General features: G+C 36.4%; 3 protein-coding genes across 9 annotated transcripts in view; all 3 read right to left on the reverse strand.

The window, feature by feature from the left end:
- Positions 1 to 11,834, reverse strand: part of LOC116171867 (myosin-VIIa) — a 54,058-nt gene extending 42,224 nt beyond the window's left edge. The window contains exons 1-2 of the mRNA XM_031488902.1: positions 11,654 to 11,834; positions 5,877 to 5,983 (exon numbers count right to left, since the gene is read on the reverse strand). Of these exons, the coding sequence (XP_031344762.1) occupies positions 5,877 to 5,983; positions 11,654 to 11,681 (135 nt within the window). The 5' untranslated portion in view covers positions 11,682 to 11,834. The remainder of the gene's footprint in view (positions 1 to 5,876; positions 5,984 to 11,653) is intronic.
- Positions 11,835 to 14,750: 2,916 nt separating this feature from the next.
- LOC116178168 (nuclear export mediator factor NEMF homolog) lies at positions 14,751 to 20,381 on the reverse strand. Its single transcript, XM_031497587.1, has 14 exons — positions 20,207 to 20,381; positions 19,985 to 20,156; positions 19,439 to 19,939; positions 19,005 to 19,385; positions 17,086 to 17,300; positions 16,929 to 17,037; positions 16,747 to 16,880; positions 16,567 to 16,701; positions 16,069 to 16,373; positions 15,882 to 16,023; positions 15,675 to 15,826; positions 15,504 to 15,631; positions 15,201 to 15,457; positions 14,751 to 15,154 (listed from the first exon to the last, which is right to left on the reverse strand). The coding sequence occupies exons 1-14, from the start codon at positions 20,260 to 20,262 to the stop codon at positions 14,956 to 14,958; spliced, it is 2,886 nt and encodes a 961-aa protein (XP_031353447.1). The 5' UTR covers positions 20,263 to 20,381; the 3' UTR covers positions 14,751 to 14,955.
- Positions 20,382 to 21,632: 1,251 nt separating this feature from the next.
- The window catches only part of LOC116158882 (AMP deaminase 2), a 29,807-nt gene continuing 28,433 nt past the window's right edge, over positions 21,633 to 23,006 (reverse strand). For all 7 annotated transcript variants that reach the window (XM_031471737.1, XM_031471739.1, XM_031471738.1 and 4 more), the window contains one exon: positions 21,633 to 22,953. In XM_031471737.1, the coding sequence (XP_031327597.1) occupies positions 21,748 to 22,953 (1,206 nt within the window). In that variant the 3' untranslated portion in view covers positions 21,633 to 21,747. The remainder of the gene's footprint in view (positions 22,954 to 23,006) is intronic.

Raw genomic sequence — 23,006 nt, forward strand, 5'->3', positions numbered from 1 at the left:
CCGGATATGGACGAGGAGCGATTATAAGATTCTAAGTTGCGCAAATTTGAAACTATTTATCGTGATGTCCAGAGATGAAATTTTGAACTCCTTTAGATTCCTCTTGGATTCCTCTGATTCATTAGAACAGATTCTTAATCCTTCGCAATATTAATGAAAAGATAATTATTTTAGATGAATTAGATTAGAGGTTCTAATCGGACAAATATTCCATATTTTCGGTTTTCACCAGCGTAAATTCTGACGAAATCTAATTTTGCCGCTTTCAAGACCTAGGTAATGTGCTTCCAATTTTCATTAAGAAGTAAATCCGATACTAATAAAATCTACACCCTCTCCCAAGAGACGTCGAGATATAAAAAAAGGATTACGCACCTTCCTAAAGTTCTTTACTGCCCTCTAAGATGTTTGTATTGATTGGTTTGGTATCCTATTAATCGTTCAGAAGAGCTCGAAAACCAATCTTCAATTCCTCCCTCTTGTTTGAAAAACGTGGAATACACTAAAAAGTTCAAAGCGGTTCTAATCTCTTTGTTTATACTCTGTCTTCGTATTTCCATTGTTCTGTGAAGTTTTAGGTTAAGCTCATCATGTCTCTCTTTACGAACGTAATTAACGGAAGTTGAATCATTAGTCTGGACGTAGATTGTGAGGGAAGAACTGATATGAGGGCCAAAACAAGAGGGTACGCTAATTAAAAAAAAAGATTGAAGAATCCAAGCAAGTGTTAAGCGCAAGGTGTTTATATCACAGAATTCTAGCAACTGTACGCAAAGACACCTGCGCACCTGCCCGTGCTTTTTTATAGTTACACTTTTTCAGTTTGCAGCGTAATTGGAAATCGGAAAGGTTAAATTTGTTAATTTGTTTTTTGCGTGCGTGATTCAGTAATGCTACTACATGCCACACATAAACAAGGAAAATACGAAAATTATTACTGATACATAATAAAACAGTTGGGAGTGCGAAAGCTGTTTCTGCTGTTATCTCTTGTATATAATTTATGAATTTGTGTAAGATTTTCCAGATAGTTTTACATCATTTATTTCGCGTTAGTCATTCCGTTTATGGGTGCTTGCGAAACTTGGCAGGTGACACTGATGTTAATTTAATAGCTGTTTGCCGAAGCGCTAAAGATTTCATATTGGATATTGATTGGACAGAAATTTTGAATGCGGTTAACTTACTTTTAGATCGTCCAATTCAAATGTGTTCCAACATAGTATTCTATAATAATCTATCGAAAGAAAATATTATCATGATCGTTTCACTTCCGGTTTTACCGGATGTGGATAGCAACTTTCTTATTTTAAATAGAACCCCCTATAGGGTCCAGAACAAGAGAGGGATAATAAATCAAAGGTTTTCAAGTTATTCAAGATTTTTCAAAATTTTTGAAGTTTGACTGCTTTTCTTTAGCGCCCTGTACTTATGGCTCCGTTGACTTGAATTTCAAAAAGTCTTCCAAAATCAACAATACCTACGTGATACTACATGCGAATGATTTAAATTTTGATCGCTCTTCTACAGAGTGTTTTAAAATTAATGGTGAAGTTTAATAACTTCAAACTTAAAACGTTGATTTTTTCAAATCCTTTATTTTTTGCACTTTCAAATGTCGAAAAAAATTCTACATCATCGATCAATTATAACATTCTCTATACCTATCTGTTATGCTTTTCGTTTTATTTAAGATTTTCTAAAATTGAGACCGTTATATGCATCATTTTCTTAGGAGGCCTTGAAATAAACGCGATAGCAAATCTGTCAGAGAAATCTTTTTACGGTTGCCTAATGCCTATAATTGTTTTCGTTAATAATGGTTATCACTAAGTATGTAGAAATCGTATTTACTTTAATGAATAGAAAGTAAAGATGAAATCAACAAGATACGAAGAATCAGATATGATTTTCAGTAGGGGAATTTTTTACCACTCAGCTCGCATTCGGCTACCAGACTTTTAATCCGGCTCATATTCAATAGCACTGACCCTTGAACTCTTCGAAATCGATTGGCGAAAGTTGGACATCTTTTCTCGATCTCGAGTTAGGCGAGGAACAGATGGACAGACAGACGAACAAAACCATCACATAAGGGGAATTTTTTTTCATTCGAAAAATTCCCCTAAAAACAGAAACAGGTTACGATAACAAACAACAAAATAAAAAACAAATATAAATTGAGGTTTTGTTCTACTTTCTACGTGGCCACCGTTTTTTCTTTTTCAATTCATAAAGGCTGTGGAGAACGTGGCAACACGGCCAGGCAGTCGCAATGGGTCTATGGTCGCTGAATAAAGGCCGATGTTAAAATAAATGCAAACTTATTTAATTGACCGATTAATCATACTAAATTACAGAAGCTAAAACCACAACACAAAGGCATCCTCTGATTAACTCCGTCGTAGTCGCATCTCGAATTCCTATTCCTGGCGCTCCGTCAAGTTTAAAGCAGTAGTTCTCCCCAGGTAATGTTTCCAAGGATGATACAATGACATCTACTAACGCGATGTAGAATTTTTTTCGACATTTGAAAGTGCAAAAAAATAAAACAGATTTCATTTGCAAAAATCCCCCACGAATTATTTTCTGAGATACTGTTTTTGAAAGTAAAGCGTGCAATAAGCATAACTTTTACATGCGACAAACCAATTGGTCTCAGATTTTGCATACGCATAGTGGCGTCCAGTAAAACTTTCGAAAATGGGGTGGGAGTGGGGGAGAAGTTGATTTTATCTTTCATGGTATGGTCTCAGTAAAAGGAACCGTTTTCTACAAACTACGCCCATTTTTTGTTACCCCTTATCAAAATAGGTGGTGGGGAGCGGAACTAACCAGCCAGTCCCTGAGGTAGATTTTGTCAATTACACGTAACCCGTATCTCGAGCACTTTTACGTACGTACAAAAGTTCCTAACCCCGAGTTGAAAGGAGCACCTCCCCCTACCACCTTTTTGTAGTGCAACGTCGTCTCCGTGGCGAAGTGAATTCCCCCTGCTGGCGTAATTCAGGAGTGGGTCTACTTACTGAACCTCTTTGATGATTGCCTGTCTTGTTTACTAATAACGCCACGTGCAAGATAACAAATGCAGATGTTTGGAGTACGAAAAATGGGAATTAAACTGTTTTTGCCAAATAAAGAAGTCATCAAATAAGTTACTGAACTACCTAAAGTTACGTGTTAAACAAAATGTGAGTTTTAAAAGCTGGCAACGCTGTGTAAAGTGTTTGCTTCGTAATAGATCGCGTTTGGACCAGATAGCTTGGATATTTAACTGAATCGTGAGTAGTTATTTTTTTCTGTTGATCTCTTGAATTGTTTCTTTTTATTTGTCCGTTTTGCAAACGAGGTGTACTACTGTTAAAAAAAGGCATTCTTAGGTCTGCCTATACCTAATCCTAATCACTTTATTAATTTATTAAATTAACAAAATTCGTTGGCATCTCAGTTTCTACTACTCTCTTTTAAACAAGCTGTAAATCAGCATATGCATGAGTATCAGTATCAGCATCAGTATTTTATTAGCGAAGTTTAAAATTATCGATCTCACGAGTAATTTTGGCTGCGTTAAATAATTAATTTTATTTAATTTCAATTGATGGTACGTCTTCATTTTGTAAAACAAATCACAAAGTAAATAATAAGTTTTTATTCTGGTAGCGCTATCTAACGGTAAAATTATAGCACCTCCGAAACCCATATCGAAATTATTTTCTTCAATTATCGATTTCACAAGTAATCTAACTCAAAATAGACTACTGCCTGCACATCTACACTATAGCACAAAACTTTTAGTGAAAATTTGAAGTCTCTAGCTATAATTGTAGTTGTGGAGATCTAACGCGGACAGCCGGCCTGCCAGCAATAACGAATATAATAGCGTATTTTTTTCAAAAATGCGCTAAAAATAGAACGAACAGTTTATTAAGCGGCAGGGCAAAGCGATGCAAGCTTTATAGGGGAGTCGATGGTGTCCGTCTGTCCGTGAACACGATAACTATCAAACGCTTGGACCGATTTGGTTCAAACTTTGCAGTTGACAGCTATAATATGCCACAAGCGAGACCACAAGTATCAAGCCTATCGAAAATGGATCAAATCCAATGACCCCTTGGGGTCACGCCTCTCTGTCTCTGCCAAACTCTTGAACCTATTTAGTTCAAACTTTGCACAGTTGGCCTATATGCCACATGTAGTAAGCCTATTGAAAATTGGTAAAATCCAATGACTCCGTGGGGTCACGCTTCTCTGCCCCTGCCAAACGCTTGAACCTATTCGGTTGAAACTTTGCACAGTTAACATATATACCACATGTAACAAGCCAATTGAAAATGGGTCAAATCGAATGACTCCGTAGGGTCACACCGAGGTGCTCTTTTTAGGTCAAAGTTAAAATGACACAATCAACATTTGCAAATATTCACTCGCTTAAAAGATACCAGGGAAAAAAATTAATTTCAAAATGACCCTTAGTTAAACAAGATACACAAAAATGTTTACTACAAAAGTTTCTTTAAAATGGTTGTTGAATAATCTGCCCCTTGCAAAAGAAGTTTACGGGGGTAGATAAAAAAGTTATCAGACTTGCCCCCCTTTAATGTATATTGTAATCTAATATTAATTCTCTTTCCAAAAATTAACACATCAAGGATTCAAAATACATTTAAAGAATTAAAAAAATCAAAGAAATATTCCAAATGAAATTTTAAATAATTTAAAAAAGGTTCAAATGATTCACAAAAAGTTTCTTTAAATTTTTTTAAAACCTTCCTTTGAGTCAATATTCGATTGTTTTTTAAAAGAGAATTCAATATGCTATCTCTTTAGATTAAAATACAGGGTATTCTATTTAAATTATTGAGGATAGTCCCGATAATTTTTTACCTGATCCCGTGTACTTATTTTGAAAACGGCAGATTCACTTTTCTGTGTATCGGTTCACAAAGACAATATAGAACCATTTCAAATTTTAATTTGGCCATTTTAGTGGAATCCAAAAACATTACTTTTTTATAGCACTAACAATCACGGAGATTGTCGGATTGCAACACCCGCACTCCGGTACGTCATCTTGATCTAGATATTTACGAGGAAAATTATGAAAAATGTTCCCAAAATAGGAACAAAATAAATGAAAAATGAACCTTCTAGCATGCTGGATCCCACCTGTTCGGTTTTTGCACTTCGCGTTACTAAAACGAAACAAAACAATTTCAATTACGAACAATGAAATAAATAAAATGACAGGAAAACTGAAATTTCTTATTAAGCAATTTAATGCAATTGCCCCCAAGGCTTCTAATATTAGCACATAACGTCTATACTTTAGCATAACGTCCCCTAACTTCCTCTCTCGAAGACATAAAATAAAGGAAACAAAGCCAGTTTCTATTAAGTGTACAATCTCTAGTTCTCGAGCTCTTCCAAATTAAGAAAATTTCCATGTAATTAAGCAGAGACGATCAAATCGATTTTCGCTTTCTCAATGTACACTTACCTACGCACTAATTGAAAAACTTGATCACAGGAGATCGTTGAAAAACGCTTGAAAGAAGGAAATTAAAAAGCTTGACATTTCGATATTTTAAAATAGCTTCTGCCAATACCAATCAACTTCGTCTGGGCAGGTAAAAATTCTGTCGTTCGTGGAGGTAAAAATGTTAATTCCGTTTTTAGCAGTCTACATAGGTACTTCCATAAGTGGAAGAATACAGACGGTGCACCGCAGGTATATGTTTTGGGACATATCTTGTTTCGATGAGGCATATAAGTAAAATGAGTGATCAATAATTTGAAAGGACGGCCGCAATTAATAATGGACGAGATATTTGCACATTCTTACCCGATGGCATTTTTTTTATTTGCAAAAAGGATACATAAATCCGGTCCAAGTCGTATCGTGCTTTCAAATTGCTGTTGACCGTTTCTTCATTCAATTCCGTAAGGCGCGTCATGTCCGGAACTCCTCCATCCGGTATACAGACTGCAACAAAAATACAAAAAGTGATTAATTGAATAAATAGCTTACATTATCGTAATTGCCGACTAATTAATGTATGAAGTGGATGGGCTTAATTTAAGAACAGCATAAGTCGAGCTGACAGCAATTTATAAAAAGCAGATGGGCACGTGTTGGATTTAAAATAAATTTATCTGGTTTAAAATGCAGGACAGCTGTGATGCTTCGCCTTGCACCTTTTTCCATGAATAAATAATGCCCGTGTAAGTGTGCTAACCCACATTTCTCAAAAGCTCACAGTCGTTAATCTCTTGAGAGGTTAATTCTTAAGAGCAACACGCAATAGAGATATACAGGGTGTATGCAATACCGGAGATTAAGTGGAAAATTTTTTCCTCGAAAGTCTCCATTCGCTTAGTATAATGGCCCCAAATAGATTTTCTGAAATAAAAAGATTTTCAATACAATTTAATGGATCGTCTTAGTTGAAAGACTTTTTAAACACGCGGTTAAATCCCTAAATACTTTAACGTAAGCACTAAAAAAGCTTAATTTCGTCGAGTGACATTTTACTTTTATTACCCCAACGAAATACACACGAGACCAAATTTAAATTACACGATACAAATAGACTGTATTGGAAGTAGGTATCTGAAATAATCCTCGACTGCATTAGTTCGGAAATAAGGTAGAAAAAATGGGTTAAGGTTACCAATTTGTGTGACAAGTAATATTTCTGAAAGTAGGAAATGAATGCAAAACCTCAACTTCCATTCGTAAAAGCCAACGTTTCCGGTAAGGTTATCAAATCAGAGCTTAATTTCCCTACCTGATCTTTATATATCTTCAACGATTCACCCGCAAATGTAATGTGAGTGTGGTATTTTCATAGGTAATAAGTACTTACTTAAATTGGATGGGGTCCAAGTGGTAACAATGCAAAAGGGTTAAAACATCTTGTAAATAAATGTCTGCTTGCGCATTCGAAGAGGTATACTTCTTGGATATCAATTAATTAAAAATCAGTATGGCACGCCGGATATGCATGATGACATGCGAATGATAGTTTTCAATTACTTCGTGAATATTTTATTGTCTCACCACATTACCAGAAAGGGCACTTTATTTCATTAGTTCTATATGCAGACAAACCTCCACTTTGGTGAGAAAATAGAAATGTGTACACCACCATTACACTGTCTTCTTACAATTGAGAAATACAGAGTGTCCCACGAAGAATGACCTATATTTCGAAAAGAAGACCTCTGATTATTTTGAAAATGTGACAATATACTAAGGTCGGTATGAGGAATGCATCGAAATATTTTCAAGTTACCGGACTTGTGTAGTTTAATTGGAACATCCTATATATCATTCACTTTTAGATTCTACCTCGGATTCTACGGACAACAGGGTTTCCCAAAAGTCGGAGCGACTGAAGACAAAAAAACGAAAATTTCGAAATCAACAAATGGTCATAAAAACTACATTTAAACAAAACAGTTTAAAACTTTCATACACTGGGGGCGATAACCCCAATATTTTTAAAATCCAATTTCTGTCACTTGTTCCCTGAATGAGATTTCCCACCTCCGGATCTGTTGCTTAGAAAATTCGTCTCAGAACGGTTGGGGATGCAATTTCTTCAACCCAGGGCAAAGCATCTGCGACTATTATGTTCGCTGTTCCCAACATATACTTACACTATACTTGTGGCAAATTGTGCAATAAGTATAGTTGAGGAGCTTGCCTTGGCGATGCTCTATCCGACTTTTGTTGCAGGGCGTACGACAGAGGTTTGTGATCGGTTCATAACTGTTAGCTCCCGTTCTTCTACCAAATGTCGGAAAAATTTCACTGATTCGTAGATAGCCAATAGCTCCCGATTGTAGGTGTTGTATTTTGCTGCGTACGACTCAACTTCGGACTCAACTCTTTGGAGAAAAATCCTATGGGCTCCCACGAATCACTGGTTCATTGCTCTAAGGCAGATCCGATTGCTACATCTGAAGCGTCTGTAGTCAGTCGTAAGTGGGCGTTTTCCGAAGAGTGCGCTAAAAGAGTGCCATTCTCCAAGTTAGATTTGCACTTCGTGAAAGCTGCATCTGCCTCTGGTGTCCAAAGTATTGGGGTTTTGTCATTCTTCCTAGAGTTCATTCGAAAAGCAGAAAGAGGAAGTGTCTATATTAAAATTTAATTTTTTCATTCGCAAAGTTGAGAACATTGGATTTGCTGAACACTCACAACAAGAAATGAAAAAAAAGTTTTCGCCTTTCCATGAATTGATCAGGACTTCCCGAAGCGTCATGTAATGAACTATTTATGTGTACAAAGGAAAATAAGTTATGGCATAAACGAGGGCATAAATAAGAAACTTAGCAAGACTTAAAATATGCGATATGTTTGCCTTTACCAGAAGCATCTCTGGGGTTAAAATTTCAAAAAAATATATCTCCATCAATAAAAAAGATGACATTGAGCAGTTTGCGCATGCGCACATTAATCGTCATTATTTTTCTTGGTACCGAATGCACACCAGAATGAACTAAATATCTTGAAAACTGCAGGAGGAGTAGTTAAAGCCATAATAGTGCCTTCCAACATTAGTTGGAAAATGCGCTAAAATCTCATATGAATCAAAAGCCGTTCCGGTTCGTCATAATAATAATAATAACTTCTTGAATAACTTTTATTATGCTAAAGTAACAGAAAAAGTTACATACAATTGTCAAAACAGAACATCCTGTAGGTATCGTATGCCCATTTCAACAAAATTCAATGAAATTTGAGCAAAAAATTCATTTATTCACTACCTGGCGTAATAAATTACATTTGCAAGACAGCTATATCCTCGGCCATATCAATTGTTTAGATCAGTGATATGAATATTCAACACTATAGAGATCCTAAAAACTCACTTAGTTTCTAGGACTCCCCTAATCTTCCTTCATTTGTGTGTTATCCTCGACGCCACAGGGCACACTTACACACTACATTCGGGTGAACAACAAGTGCCAGAGGGCTTAGCATTAAATGCACTAGACCTAGACCAAACCTCTGGCGATTTCTCGCTCTGTATAAAAAAGCACAAAACTTGCAAAGCGCAAAATGATCCGCGAAACTAAGTATTTTGACAGATACCTCGACAATACCGCAGAGTGAAGTTGTCTGTACCCTCAGCTGTAGCCATCTGCCTTTTGTGATTTCTCGCTCTGTATGATAGCACAAAATTTATATTACTCGGCAATAAATGGTACTTATTGAGAAAAACGAGTTACCTTACGGTGTTTGCTAATATAATAAGGTAACTATAATTAACTAAACCTATAAATAAGGTAACTAGATTTTATCAATCAATCTAATATATAAATAATGGAAAACTTCATCAAAATGGCACTTATTTGCTATTTGCTATATTCAGTGGCGTAGTATTGTCAAATGGCGCCTAGGGCAAGCATTAAAATTGGGCCCTTTCGTAAATTACCTTAATATAAAACCAGATTCGAAGAATCGCATACGATCTTCAGTAGGGGAATTGTTTGCGCACCGCTCGAACCTAATTAAATCAGCACCCATTCGGAAATATGACTTTTAATCCGGCTCATATTCAATAACACTGATTCTTGAATTCTGGTGAAGGTTTGACATCGCTGCGAGCATCGCTGTCTCTTTTCGTTTTGGACTTAGACGAGAAACAGACGGACGGACGGACAAAACCTCGGACAAACCCGAGGACAAACCCATGGCATAAGGGCAATTTTTGTCTTTCGAAAAATTCCTCTAAAAAGCAGAGACACTTTTGGCGGTTGGATTAACACTGAGGTGAGGTGGCCTTTATTTTTGAGTGGGCGAGGTTTCAGCCCATTTTTAAATTTAATAAGTGGCGATTTTAGAGCCCCCTTTTGAGTGGCGCCCAGGGCACGTGTCCTGTCTGCCCCCCCTAGCTACACCTCTGGCTACATTTAACCTGTGTATGGATATCTCCCGATAAACTGAATAGCACAATTTTTAATCTCTGGCAATAAATAAATTAGTACACAACCATGAGTGACCACTTTTACATATTTTTTTAATGAGTACTGTCAACTTCACATGTTCAAAATCAAGCTTGCAAAAAGCATGATTTAAATGAAAAAATTGAAGATTTTTTAATTTTTTTTAAATTTATATATCGGGGGATCAAAGAAGGATTGACGTCAAGTTACTTTTGGAAGTTCAAGTAAAATATGTAAACAAAAATTCCAAAGGTGACTCGACAGCAACCTCTCATTTTTGATCGCATAGTATTTAGTATTTAATAATTGGAATTATTTAGCCCTTCCTAGTAATTTCCATGCTACTGATTTCTACGTCAAAATGTACAAAACTGTCAGTTTTTGAGGAAACAATCGATTTTGGTTTTTCGTCGATATACAGTAGACCTCGTAGTAGACCATTGACTGTCCAAATAAAACAACAGCATAATTCAATTCGGCCCCGAAATAAAGATATTTTTTCCCATACGAGAAATATTAGGCCACCCTGTACCTCACCGAGGCACGTGGCGCAGTGGATGCGCTCACCGATGCTATTCGGGAGGTTGTGGGTTCGAATCCCGCTGCCGACTGCTCTGTCTGGGGTTTTGTCAGGATGGTTTTCCTCAGACATACGTAGCTTCGCATAATGCTAGCATTATGTTGAAATCTACGAGGCGAATGCTGGAGCAGTACTCTCCCCCTCAGCACCGTAACTCCGTTCCTTCCGTTCCCATCCCTAACTTTACCCATCCTTACAATCCCGTTCTCTGGCTGAAGAGGGCCAGGAAGCCCTGAGCAGCCCGCCTCCGGTATCCCTGTAGTCAGGGGTGCCGGTGGAATGAAACACGTTGGCCTTTTTCCTTTCCTGTACCTCTCCCATTACCTCACCATCAAAGGAATTCTGCTCTTAAACATGTACACCTTCTCGTTATAATTATCTCAAGGCCATAAGACAGCATTTATTATTACCCAAAAACCTACATAAATAGGTACCATCCTTCTTTATGTTATGCTTGATGAAAAAAACTCTTCGAGGAAGTTATCTCAATGTTGGGAGTTTTTCGCGCTTGGGGGGTGTCGACTGACCAATTTGAAATTAAATTTTGTTCTCCCAAGCATGTAATTGTATTAAAATACCTATAGCCAGAAAACACACGAGAATTAACGTGAAACCACTCCGCTTAAATGACAATTTAATAGCCCCCCAAACATAAATGGACAATTACTGCAAATCTGATAATTAAATTCGTCTACCTCTGCATTGCCGTATTTGAAAATTCTTCTATGTTTATCAAACATTCAAAAGTTGGGAGAAAATGCTGTGATCATATTCATGAATGAAACCGCCCTTTTTGTTTGTGCAATACACAGATAACAGCAGGGTTTCGTACAGCATTAAAACTGGCAAACTTTGAATAAAAATTTGCCATTTTAATTTTCCTGATGTTCACCTAGCTCCGCCAAAGTAAGGGTGGGTCTGCCAAGACACGACCACTTGCCACCCTGTCTATGCACTCTACTAATTAATTTGGTGTGGAAACAACCAAACGTAATTAAAAGCAACATCTTAATAATATTAGAAATCATAATAGCAAGCACATTCTAATAGTATAACAGAATGTCAATACAACCCCCGGAAAGGGGTTGCAGCTCGCCTGGAAATACCAGGATTACTCACCGGGGGATCCGAAACTGTGCTGTACCATTGTTGAAGCGTTTACGATGCACTTTTGGACATACTTTCATACAGAAAAATGGTTAAAACTTTATTTAAAATCCGAACATAATTGTTACTCATACGGCACGCGATTAATAAACGACTTACACCGCCTACATACACACAACAACTGCCTGCAATTTATTCCATACAACACACAGAAGCGGAAAGTGAAAGTATTTCGATAAGTACGAACTCGGTAGCCTTCGTCTTGCCACGATGATGTACGAAACGCATAAAATCAGTAATTCTCAACAGTTTGTAGCGAGAGCTATCCGAAAGTTTTCGAAAAATACCCAGTTTGATCCGTACAGTCTAGTTTTACATGTGGAATTGTTAATGCTGAACCACAGGTCTGCATCATGCAGCCTCTGCTTTTTCAAAATATCCTACGGTCAAAACTGCAGCGCAACCCAAAAATCATTTATCTATGCATCTGTTTCTTTACGAGGATCTTACATTATAGGGTTTTATGGAATAAAATAATGGAATTGATGCCGTATGTTTAAAGAAAGGAATCCTTCACTTAAGGGGCGATACAAATCACAACCTAAATGAACGTAGTAATATTAATACCTATGTCTGAAAATATAGAAAATTCGCAATTAAGAAAGGTTTTAAAGTATGCTAGCCGCGCACTGTGATGATTTTTTGTCGCACGAATGTTTGGTCGCAAAATAAAGCGGGGGTAGGTACGCACATGCGGCGGAAAAAAAGCAGCGACTTAAAAGAATGTCCATGAACCTAGCAGAGCAAGGTCAGCAGAACACATACTGCATAATTAGGTTGTACTGCCTGCGCGATTAAAAAGTTGCAAGTGCGCGCAGATTCAAAATTGTCTATATGGTATGCGACAATCGCGCCGTTATAAAAATAGAACAGGTTGCATCTTTTAAGATGTCCATGAACCTAGCAGAGCAAGATCAGCAGAACACAATCAAACATATTGCATAATTAGGTGCTAATTAAGTGCCCTATTCTTGAATTAACTGCACCTTTTTTTTAAATTATTATTAACTTTAATTAGGTGCTAATTAAGTTCCCTATCCCCGAATTAAATGCTTAAATTTTAAATTATTACATGTTTTGTCAGGTTCATATGAACACTCAGCAGAGCACTACCTTAAAAACCTAAGAAAATGAAAAGTGAACTAACTAATAATTAGGTTTTATCTTAATTATCAAGTATCAACGAACAATTTTTGTAATTTTTTGCGTTTAAAGCAAAAATTAGCACATTTTAATACACCAAATCACGAACACTTAAAGACGTATTTGTTTTTGTAAACACAGTGCCTGACTGCTTATAAATCATGTAAATAGTAGAAGTAAAAATTTAAAAAAAGGAAGAGCACAGAATTTGAAAACAGGCCACTTAATTAGCACCTAATTATTAGTTAGTTCACTTTTCATTTTCTTGGGTTTTTAAGGTAGTGCTCTGCTGAGTTCATATGAACCTGACAGAACATGTAATAATTAAAAAAAAAAAGGGCCATTTAATTCGGGGATAGGGCACTTAATTAGCACCTAATTATAGTTAGTTCACTTTCCATTTTCTTGGTTTTTTGAGGTAGTGTTCTGCTGAGTTCATATGAACCTGGCAGAATATGTAATAATTTAAAAAAAAAGGAGCATTTAATTCGGGGATAAGGCACTTAATTAGCACCTAATTATAGTTTGTTCACTTTTCATTTTCTTAGTTTTTTGAGGTAGTGTTTTGCTGAGTTCATATGAACCTGGCAGAACATGTAATAATTTTTTTAAAAAAGGAGCATGTAATTCGGGATAGGGCACTTAATTAGCACCTAATTATGCAATATGTTTGATCGTGTTCTGCTGATCATCATTCATGGACATCTTAAAAGATGCAACCTGTTCTATTTTTATAACGGCGTGATTGTCACATACTTACCATATGGACAATTTTGAATCTGCGCGCACTTGCAACTTTTTAATCGCGCAGGCAGTACAAGGTGAATTGCGTGTGCATCTGTTTTTCTGGTCACTTCCTCTATCTAGTGTTTTGATATGTTATTTTTTGGTCCGTAGCCAGATTCCAGATTGATTACTGAGAGAGGGCCAATAAATCTACAGAGCGACCGGGCGAAATAATAATTTGCCATATCTCGCGACAAATACCACCCTCTATACAAATTCGTTTTTCTTTCTTTCATTCGCAGCGGTCTAACACTGCAACTGTTGCATATATAGCTCGCACTTTTTAAAGGGCTTCCTTTTAATCATATACAATTTTGAAAACATTTTCAACTCAATGTTGAAAACCAAACTGCCCTACAGTCTTTTGTTTTTGAGTTGAGCAAAAAAGTTACGTTTTTCGATTTTTATTTTTTTTTACCAAAGTTGCCGGACTTACCTAATTTTTTAAATGGATTCAATTCAAAAAGATTAATAAGTTTTTCAAGGAATTTAAAACATTCTAAAATTTTGTAAAATTTTTTGAATAATTTAAACATTTTTAATCTTTAAAAATATACTTTTAATTTTTCTAATCTTTCTTGGATTTTTTTGAATCACTTGAATCTTGTTTATTATGATCGCTATTCGCTAGAGAGCTATAGTTCTGAAAAGAGAATTTTAATTCTGTTTAGATTAAAATAGACAGGATGTTCCATTTAAAAAAGGAACTTATTTTGAAAACGGTAGATAATGCAATAACCATTTGTAATAAACGCATTTCCAATAACTTAATAACCAAAGAAATTATAGGCTTTTATATATACTTTTTAGCGAGAACCGAGAAGCAGCAACGCAGTGTTTCATGTCAAATCGCTTGCGGGCGATGACAGATCGAACGGAAATTAGTCTTACTTTTTTGTCATCAGGAATTCAGAGAACCAATTATCTCAATTTCCAAAATTTTCACAATTACCATACTTTCTTCGCTTACGTGTTGAAAATAAATTAAAGGGAGGAGACATGATGTTGATTTTGTAAAGGGGGTCCAAAGTAGCCATTGTATGCAAAATAAGAATATCATTTAAATATCTAACATTTTATGTGTTTTCATTTTTGTAGTTTGAATAAATATACACTAAAATAATATTTAAAATAAACAAATACAAAATGTTTATTTAGACTTCATAACATTTATATGGTTTGATCAAATTCCATTTTAAAAGTAACAATTAACTGAACTTATGCAACTGTTCATCCAACTTAACCTTGGCTTAATAGAAATAATTATTCTGTAAGTATGTACATAAAATAGGAAGACAATCAAACCTAATTGCCCGTATAGAATTCTATTTTTTATAAACTTGTAATCTTGGAGCAGATAGTTTAACCTTCCCAGGTAAGTTTCGCGCGAGTTGTTCATCTTTAACTGCTTTGAGTAAATCCTTTTCTCTTTGGGATGCCGCACGATCTTTGAGGAACATATTGACTGCTGTACGTGCAGCTTTACCTCGCCTTCCAGTTCCTGGTGTTAACTTCACTTTGAATCTACAATCATTATGGTGTAGCTCAAATCTCAATTACCAATACTAACTTGTAGTTATTAAGAGCATTGTATGGAGCAATGATTGGTACAGCAAACAGAAGTTCATCTTCTACGAACGGTTGACCTGTTAAAGTGTTGATCATATCGATTTCTACTTGTGCGCCGGATTCTTCTTCGTCACCCTCCTCGACATTTTCAGATTTTGGGGCAGTCACCTTGGGTACACGTGGAATTTTCGTGTTCTTAATGGGAATGGCCTCTTTCGACTTCTTTCCCTTTTTGGTATCTTTACCAGAACCTGCCGACTGTCAAGGCACTAATGGAACTGATACCGAAGTACTTTAATCCTACCTGTAGTATCTCCATCCTCAGCTTCCGTTCTTCGTCATCTTGATCCTTATACTTCTCCTTAATTTTTTTTAACTTGCTTTTTTGACCTCGCTTTATTGGCGCGAATTTAACATTTTCATCGTTTTGCTCTAAAATTGATGAGAAAATGATGCCCACACGAAAAATAAATACCTTTTTCAACAATTTCTTCATTGTCCCTCGTTTTTTTTGTGGGTCTTGATTTCTTTGGTTGTGTCTTTGTATTCAATTTCGCTGGCTTTTCAATTTCCAACTGAGTATTGGGGTCAACCTTTATATGCACAGGTTCTGCTATAATGTTGATTCTAAAATTTGACACATAGAACTCACAATTTCCCTATAAAGAAGATGAAGAAGTACTTAGTTCCCTCCGAATGTTCTATTTTGATGTGTGTATCGGGAAATTTAGAAACACTACTTTCAGAATCAGAGCTGTCCTGGTTAATTCTATTTTCTTCTTCCACACTTTCAATTCTATCACTTTCAGCTATCTTTTCATCCTCTAAAAAAAATTGAATCTTTTGATCCATTAACGCTTGGTCCTTACCATCACTTTCGTCAATTATTTCTAATTCCACCTCATCTTTACTTTGCTCACTATCTGCTATACTGACTGTGTCATCCCCGCCTAAAGCAGGTTTTCGTTCTCCTATATGCTTCTCTATATGACTATCTTCGACACGGAACAAAAAACTGAGGCCCAAAATCAGATGTGAGGGGGGTAGAAAGTTTTTTTTGTCGCGTATCATAAAACTGCCGGTTGTTAAATACTCACCGGTCGGTGCAGTTTTACTTACTTGCTCACCATACACCCAATAAGCATTTGTTATTACTTTCGCTTCCCATGCAACACTGTAAATAAAAATCCTACTAAAAATCTCGTCTTTGAGAAAGTACGGCTAGTAACGAAATGATTCACTAAGGGCAAAGGGAAATTGTAGACTAATACAAGACCTTTATTTAGTGGATGACAAAAAAGAAATGCGATTTTAGGGTGAAGTTTCTATAACGACAAGCATATTCCATCCCAATGACTTAATCTTACCTGTAACAAATAGCCATAATTCCTGCTTCATTTAATGTTTTTGGGGGAACAGGTAATCCAGACGGATTTTTTATTACAATACTACTCGCACCGTGAATATCTGCGTGAACATAAACATCCTTAGGTTTCATGTACCTAAAATGAACCATTAAGGCTTCTCGTAACGTGTATAGCCAATACCTTTTAACAATTAATTCATTCTGCTGCTGATCGCGACCCCCAATAACCAAGTAGTTCTCTGAGCTAATGAACCAAAAAAACTTCTCGAACCAGTATACCTTGCGCGCCTTATGAATATTAGTAATGGTCTTCACCTACAAAACCACAACCGTTGTCAAACAAGACAAAAAATAAATGTTAACCTCTTTCAAAGTTTCCTTAGCTTTCTTCTCTGCAGATTTAAGCGCCTTTCCTTGCGACTCCAAGGTTTTCTGCTGTTTCTTGGCCGCAAAACGTTTCTTATCATAATAACTACAAATTACAGGTTACTAACAGGTAAGCTATTCCACCATAACTCACTTTCTAGCGTTGGCGAAAGCAGATAAAGCTAAATCAATATCAATAATTGCAGATGGCAGGCCTTCAATCTCTCCGCCACTTTCATCATTATACGGATCAGTAAGATATAAACTGATATGATTAGTATCCAACTTTAAATGTTTAATATGCTTAGCCACAGGATCGCCCTTCGCCGTAGCGTCCTTCACAAGATTCTCAATATCCATCCAGGAAATCTACAGGGGAATATAGGTCTAAGCAATTGATATTTACATGGAGAAAAACCACTTCATGGACTGTATCCATACCTTGATATTCTCAAATTCTGATACTTATGACTCTGAACACATACTGTATAAGGATATTACATATGTAACATAATACATAATATTAATTTAAATCTTGGTAGGTACAGTTATATGCCATTTACAATGTACTCAAGAAAATTCTTCACCAAGTAGTGTAGTACCTATAAGTTTCGTTTTTGCACTGGATTATTTGGTTCTTTTGTAGGATCAGTATAGGAAAAAGGAACGATAAAAAATTTGAGGTGGCTAACACAGATACCATCCACACACCTGGGCATTCGCGATTCTGCCCTTTTATGTCTAAGAATATGTGTACCAAATTTGGCTCGAATCAGTTCAGGCGTTTAGTCAGAAACGAGAGTACAATCAGACAGACAGACCAATTGACATTAAAACAACTACTGAATAGTGTAACCCTTCAATCCATTTTCTAGCATTTGAACATTATATCAAATAAGCCTCCTTAATTATGGAAAAATATTAATGCTTGAAAGTGTTCAATCAAACAGTAAGAACTCTTAGGTTACACGATTATTTTTAGTTGAAAAACAAAAATTTTTATTTTTATCAAAAACTACCAATTTTAGATATCTAATGTATTGCTCTGTAAACAATGTCTATATTGGATGTTGATGTTTTGGTCCAGATACCTGAAGTAATGATGGGTGGTTAATTATTAATAAAATTTTCGGTTCATTTCGTTTAATTAGTCTGTTTGGGTTTTACGTGTAAACATAAAACGATTATTGCATTTCTAGCTTGTATCAAAGTGGTTTGTATATTTTGTTTCGTTGTAAAGAGATTATTTCCTAAGTGTTAAAACATGGGGAAAGTTATCTCTTAATTATGCTTGATTCAGTCACTTATGTGACAGTTCAGATTTAATTTATGGGCAATTTAATTATTTTTATAAAAGGTTGATTTAATTATCTAGCGATAAGAGTGCACTTATTCTTATTTATATGTGATAACCCGTGCGACGCGATAGGGTCAGTACAAATTCGGCTCTAATTCCTTTCTCGGCGTTACTCAGCAGGTACATTTCTACACGGTCTGCAAATTTGAAGGTAATAGACCAACGCTTTTCGTTAACCACGTTTTTTCGGCAATCGGCCACAAAAGTCAACAAACAGATAGTGAAAGATAAATCAAATAATAACAACAATTCAAGTACACACGGAAGAGGAATTTAGGGGAGAGGAGGTTAGATTCTAGCTCGAGTATTCTTCGGGTGGATGACCCCTCGATTATTCCACATTTTGTATTTTTGCTTGTTGTAATTAACAAGGCAAGCACTGACTTACCATTCATAACACTCAATCTGGACAACCTGTATAGTACATACTTTGAGGCAATCTCGGAGGCAATGTATACATTTTTTATCTATGGACTGAAGTAAGGCATTCTACAACCATCACTATATCAACCTCGATATCAACTATGATATGGTTTCTCATAATTCGTGAATTAGAACTACATTTTTACTGTAAAGGTATGACTTGCTTTAGTAATGACCTTAGTAATGACTTACTAGAACCGAATATGGAAATAATTCGGAATAAAAGTTTAGCATTGACTTAAATAAATTATGTTGTACACAATCGGTTTCACCCTTTGGTATTTACAACTTACTTGACTGGCCAATGCGCTTTGTATTGCCAAAATCGCATTGTCCACTAACTCCTGGTTTCGTGTGATCAACTCCGCTTTCTGCTTATCAGTCTCCTGAGCCTTCTCAAGCTCTGTCAAACGATGATCGTGATCCTTTTTAATGTTATCCAGCTTCTTTAGTGCCTCCTTTTCTTGTTGCAGGCCCCGTAATTCGATCTTCTGGCTTTCGAATGTGGAATAAAACTCGTCCACTGCTAAATTAAAAGTGTCAAACTCCTGGTAAGGTTCTGATATGTGCTGAGAATAAAGCATCGGATGGAATTCCTGATTTGAGTACAAATATTCTTTGGGAGCATTTGGATCGGTGGTAGGCTTTTCTTCTCGTTTTTGAATTAAAAAACCCTAAAAGTCCACACAATTATTTTACGAAATGCTACTCGCAGAATATTTCCCACCTTACAATTTTGTGTTTTAGCAACTTCTACAATTTGTTTAGCTTCTTCGATTGCTGAAAACAATCTTTCAATGTCTGTATTAATCTCAAATGATTTTCCAAGTTTTGTAGAGTTTGCGAAACCACTTTTCAATAAAACGTGTTCAATTAACGAAGGTCCGTAATCTAAGTTCATCATAAGCACCTTCTTGATGGGATCGCCTACTTTTCCCTTATCTAACACCAGCCGTAAGTCGTCAACATTACTAATGTTGCTCTCTCGCCCTCGATTCTCAGGGTACTTCTCACGAACCGCAAACTTTACTTTATCACCTTCCGTATGCGGCCTAAGTACGTTTAATATTGTCATCTCATAGTCTGTCAGCAAAATATTTCCGCGATCGTACAACTCTAAGATAACATGATATGCCGCTTCACCTGTACCGAATTGCAAAATAACAATCCTGTCTAAACCGATCTGAGTTAACTTCTCCAGTCGCTTGTTTTTTAAATGTTTTCGCAGCTAAAATACCTTCATTGAATACAAAGTGAGAGAACATAAACTAACCTTCATACTAAAACCGGACGGTGCAATGTTTTTCGGCCATTCGAAATTGGTTGTGTGAATTCGATTACCGGATTCCAATAGCAGAACACTTTTCTCTTCGGTTCGTTGTAGTTTTATTAAATAAGTCTTATTATCAATATCGTAGATGTTATTCACTCGCATTCCGATAAGTCTAAAAAACAGTACAGTTTATATCAGGTTAACTGCAAGGTTTGTACTCACTTTTGCAATTCTGTTACGCTGCACAAAATATCAAATGAATTAAATCGTGTCTTCATTTTTGAGTATATTATAAGAACAGTAAATTAAGCAGTAATAGATAAAATAATTAAAATATCCAGTTTCTTTTGAGCATAACCTTACAAATCGCTGACACTGATGACAGAGAACGCAAATTTTGACAGATGGGTGCGAAAAGAAGGTTGTAGGAGATTGCAACACTGTAACATGGCGATTAGCATATACAGGGTCTTACACATAAGTATGTAAAAAAAATTGGGCGGTAGAGCACTTTTTCCAAATAAACTGAGGGTCCAACGTGTTTCGTTTGGAAGCCACCCTCAACAAGGTGATGACATTTTTACAATTTGAGATGTTTTATTTGTGAACAGTGGCGTACGTAGAAATTTATTCTGGGGGGGGGGGGGGATTAAACAAGTTCGTGGCACATACAGTCACCCAGTGCGTACTAGAAGGGTAGAAGGGAGCCGGCTACTACCGCGATACAAAAGTGCCGCAAAACGTCCGTAGTTTGGATTTGAAAATTAGGTGACTCTGCTTAGGTAGTATTTATGAGTTGGCAACTGTAAGTATAGGATAAAAGGCAACATATTCAGTGTCGCCTTAGGGAACCCCTATGATCAGCACAGCGCATTTTTGCAAATTTATTTGTAAAATATTCAAACGCGAATTGAGGGTGAATGGGACGTCGGAAATGGGTAATGACAAAGGGAATATGGGAAGCCTCAGACAAGGTGTTACTAATAGTACCGACAAAGGGAATAAGTATGGTAGACAAGATTTTACTCGCATGGTGGAGTCAAAACTGGGTAATAAGAGTACTGATCTGCCACACAAAAATGCGCTGAAGTCCTTTCGTTCTCATGCGAAGACTTTGATAATTCCTACATCAATAATTAGCATTCGTCTGGCGAAATGTAGAAATGCTAAATAAGATCACAGATATACGTAAATTGTGATAATATATAAAATTAAGGTTCTTGTAAAATTTCCTGTTGGGGTTGAATCGGTGCGTTCGAGTCTGATTTGGGATTTATATAATCAAAATGGTCTGGGAACTTCAACAGTGCCTGTATTTGGAATTCCTATATCCTACTTGATCTACATTGTCTCCGGGTCGTGCGCGCTTTTATCATGATTTATGGGACCCATCTAGCCCGATCAATATCAAGGTCATATACTGCGGCTATTGCAAGTAAATATCTTACATATATCTGACTATACTGGGGAATAAGTCTCCTTATAACCAATGTCGTTTCTTTTGACTGCAGCCCTTGATGACTAGGCTTGGCTTTATGTTTCACTATTTTCCCAGTTGTTAAAGGTTTCTTAATTGGTAAACCTGTCTATGAAAATTTTTCATTGGACGTATGTACTTTGATAGCGCAGCGATACATAAAAAAAGACCTTTTAATACCTATAATTTTAATGCAATCAACAGAATATAAAAAACATATGTCTACTTACAATATAATACTCATAATAATAAAAATATTAGTAAAAAACAATATACCTAGCTATATTTACATATTTGATCTAAAGGCGTTGAAAATATTAGTTAGTTCATCAAACAAGGTTTCATATCTAAATCCAACTCTAATATCAGGCACATTAGTTCTTGTGATATCGTTTCCTGCCACCCCCTCTTTGGTATAATTCGGTCCCAACCAATATTGCTTCATTTTGTGAGGGAAACCAGACATTAAAACGCTGTTCCGTGCCAATTCGCACATATCGCAGCTCGACAGTTTCCACACCTGAGCGGCGATGCTGTATTCCTCCATTAAAGGTTCCTTGGTGAAATGGAATTGTAGCGGATCGTCAGTTGATAGCGAAACGATTAATCCTCGCGCTAAATATTCAGGTAACGGATTGCGGTGGTAATTCAAAAATAGACTGTTATTAGATAATGGACTCATTGCAATTGCGATCTGAGCCAAGTAGTAGAGGTATTGTAGAACTGGGACTTTTCTTAGCAAAAGGCCGTGCGAGATGTTTTCCGAAAGCAAATATCCGCAGACCAAGTGTTGAATTGGCCCTGCTTCGCCGCAGTGAGGGCGTAAAACGAAAGTATTCAGACCGCGCTCTTTTCTAAAGTGATTTATCACGGCCATATTTGCGTACATATAATATAAGTAGTACGCGTACGGTGGATTCTCGATGTCAGTCCAATTCTCTGGTGTGGCCACATCTTTGTCAAATAATGGATTTTCGGGCTTACTTTCATCGTCAACAGAGTCAAAACCGACAACGTACTGCAAAAACTTGTGAAGTTCCGGATGCGACGACGGCCTCGCTGTCACTTCCAGGAGCGGAAGAAACAAGTTGTCCAAAATTTGTTGAAAGTTAGGGAGAAGATTATTTAATCTGAAGATGTCGTATAGTCTAGGAATTTGAATCAACCATCGAACATTATCCGAATAGACGTCCGAATCTATCGCCCATTTCGCTAATTTGTCCCATTCCTGTTGATTTTTGCCATAAATACTTATCCTTAGTTCTACATTTTGGTACTTTGATTCTTCTAAGTCACTGGCGATTTCCTTGATTATCATTGCGAAATATTTTCCGTCTATGTAATTGTCAGTTTTCAAAAATACCTCTCGCAGTCTACTCTCGCCGATGGGATTGTATTTTGCGTTAAACTTATCGAAGCGATGAAATGTGTTTCTGTCGGCGTGGACATCAAGCATGTCTACTGTTAAATCGTATGTTGTCAAATTCATAGACTGCAACAATTATGAATATATCAACATTTTTTATGTTAGTGACATATATCGCG

The sequence above is a fragment of the Photinus pyralis genome, unplaced genomic scaffold (genome assembly GCF_008802855.1).
Source record: "Photinus pyralis isolate 1611_PpyrPB1 unplaced genomic scaffold, Ppyr1.3 Ppyr1.4_LG1, whole genome shotgun sequence".
NCBI lineage: Eukaryota > Metazoa > Arthropoda > Insecta > Coleoptera > Lampyridae > Photinus > Photinus pyralis.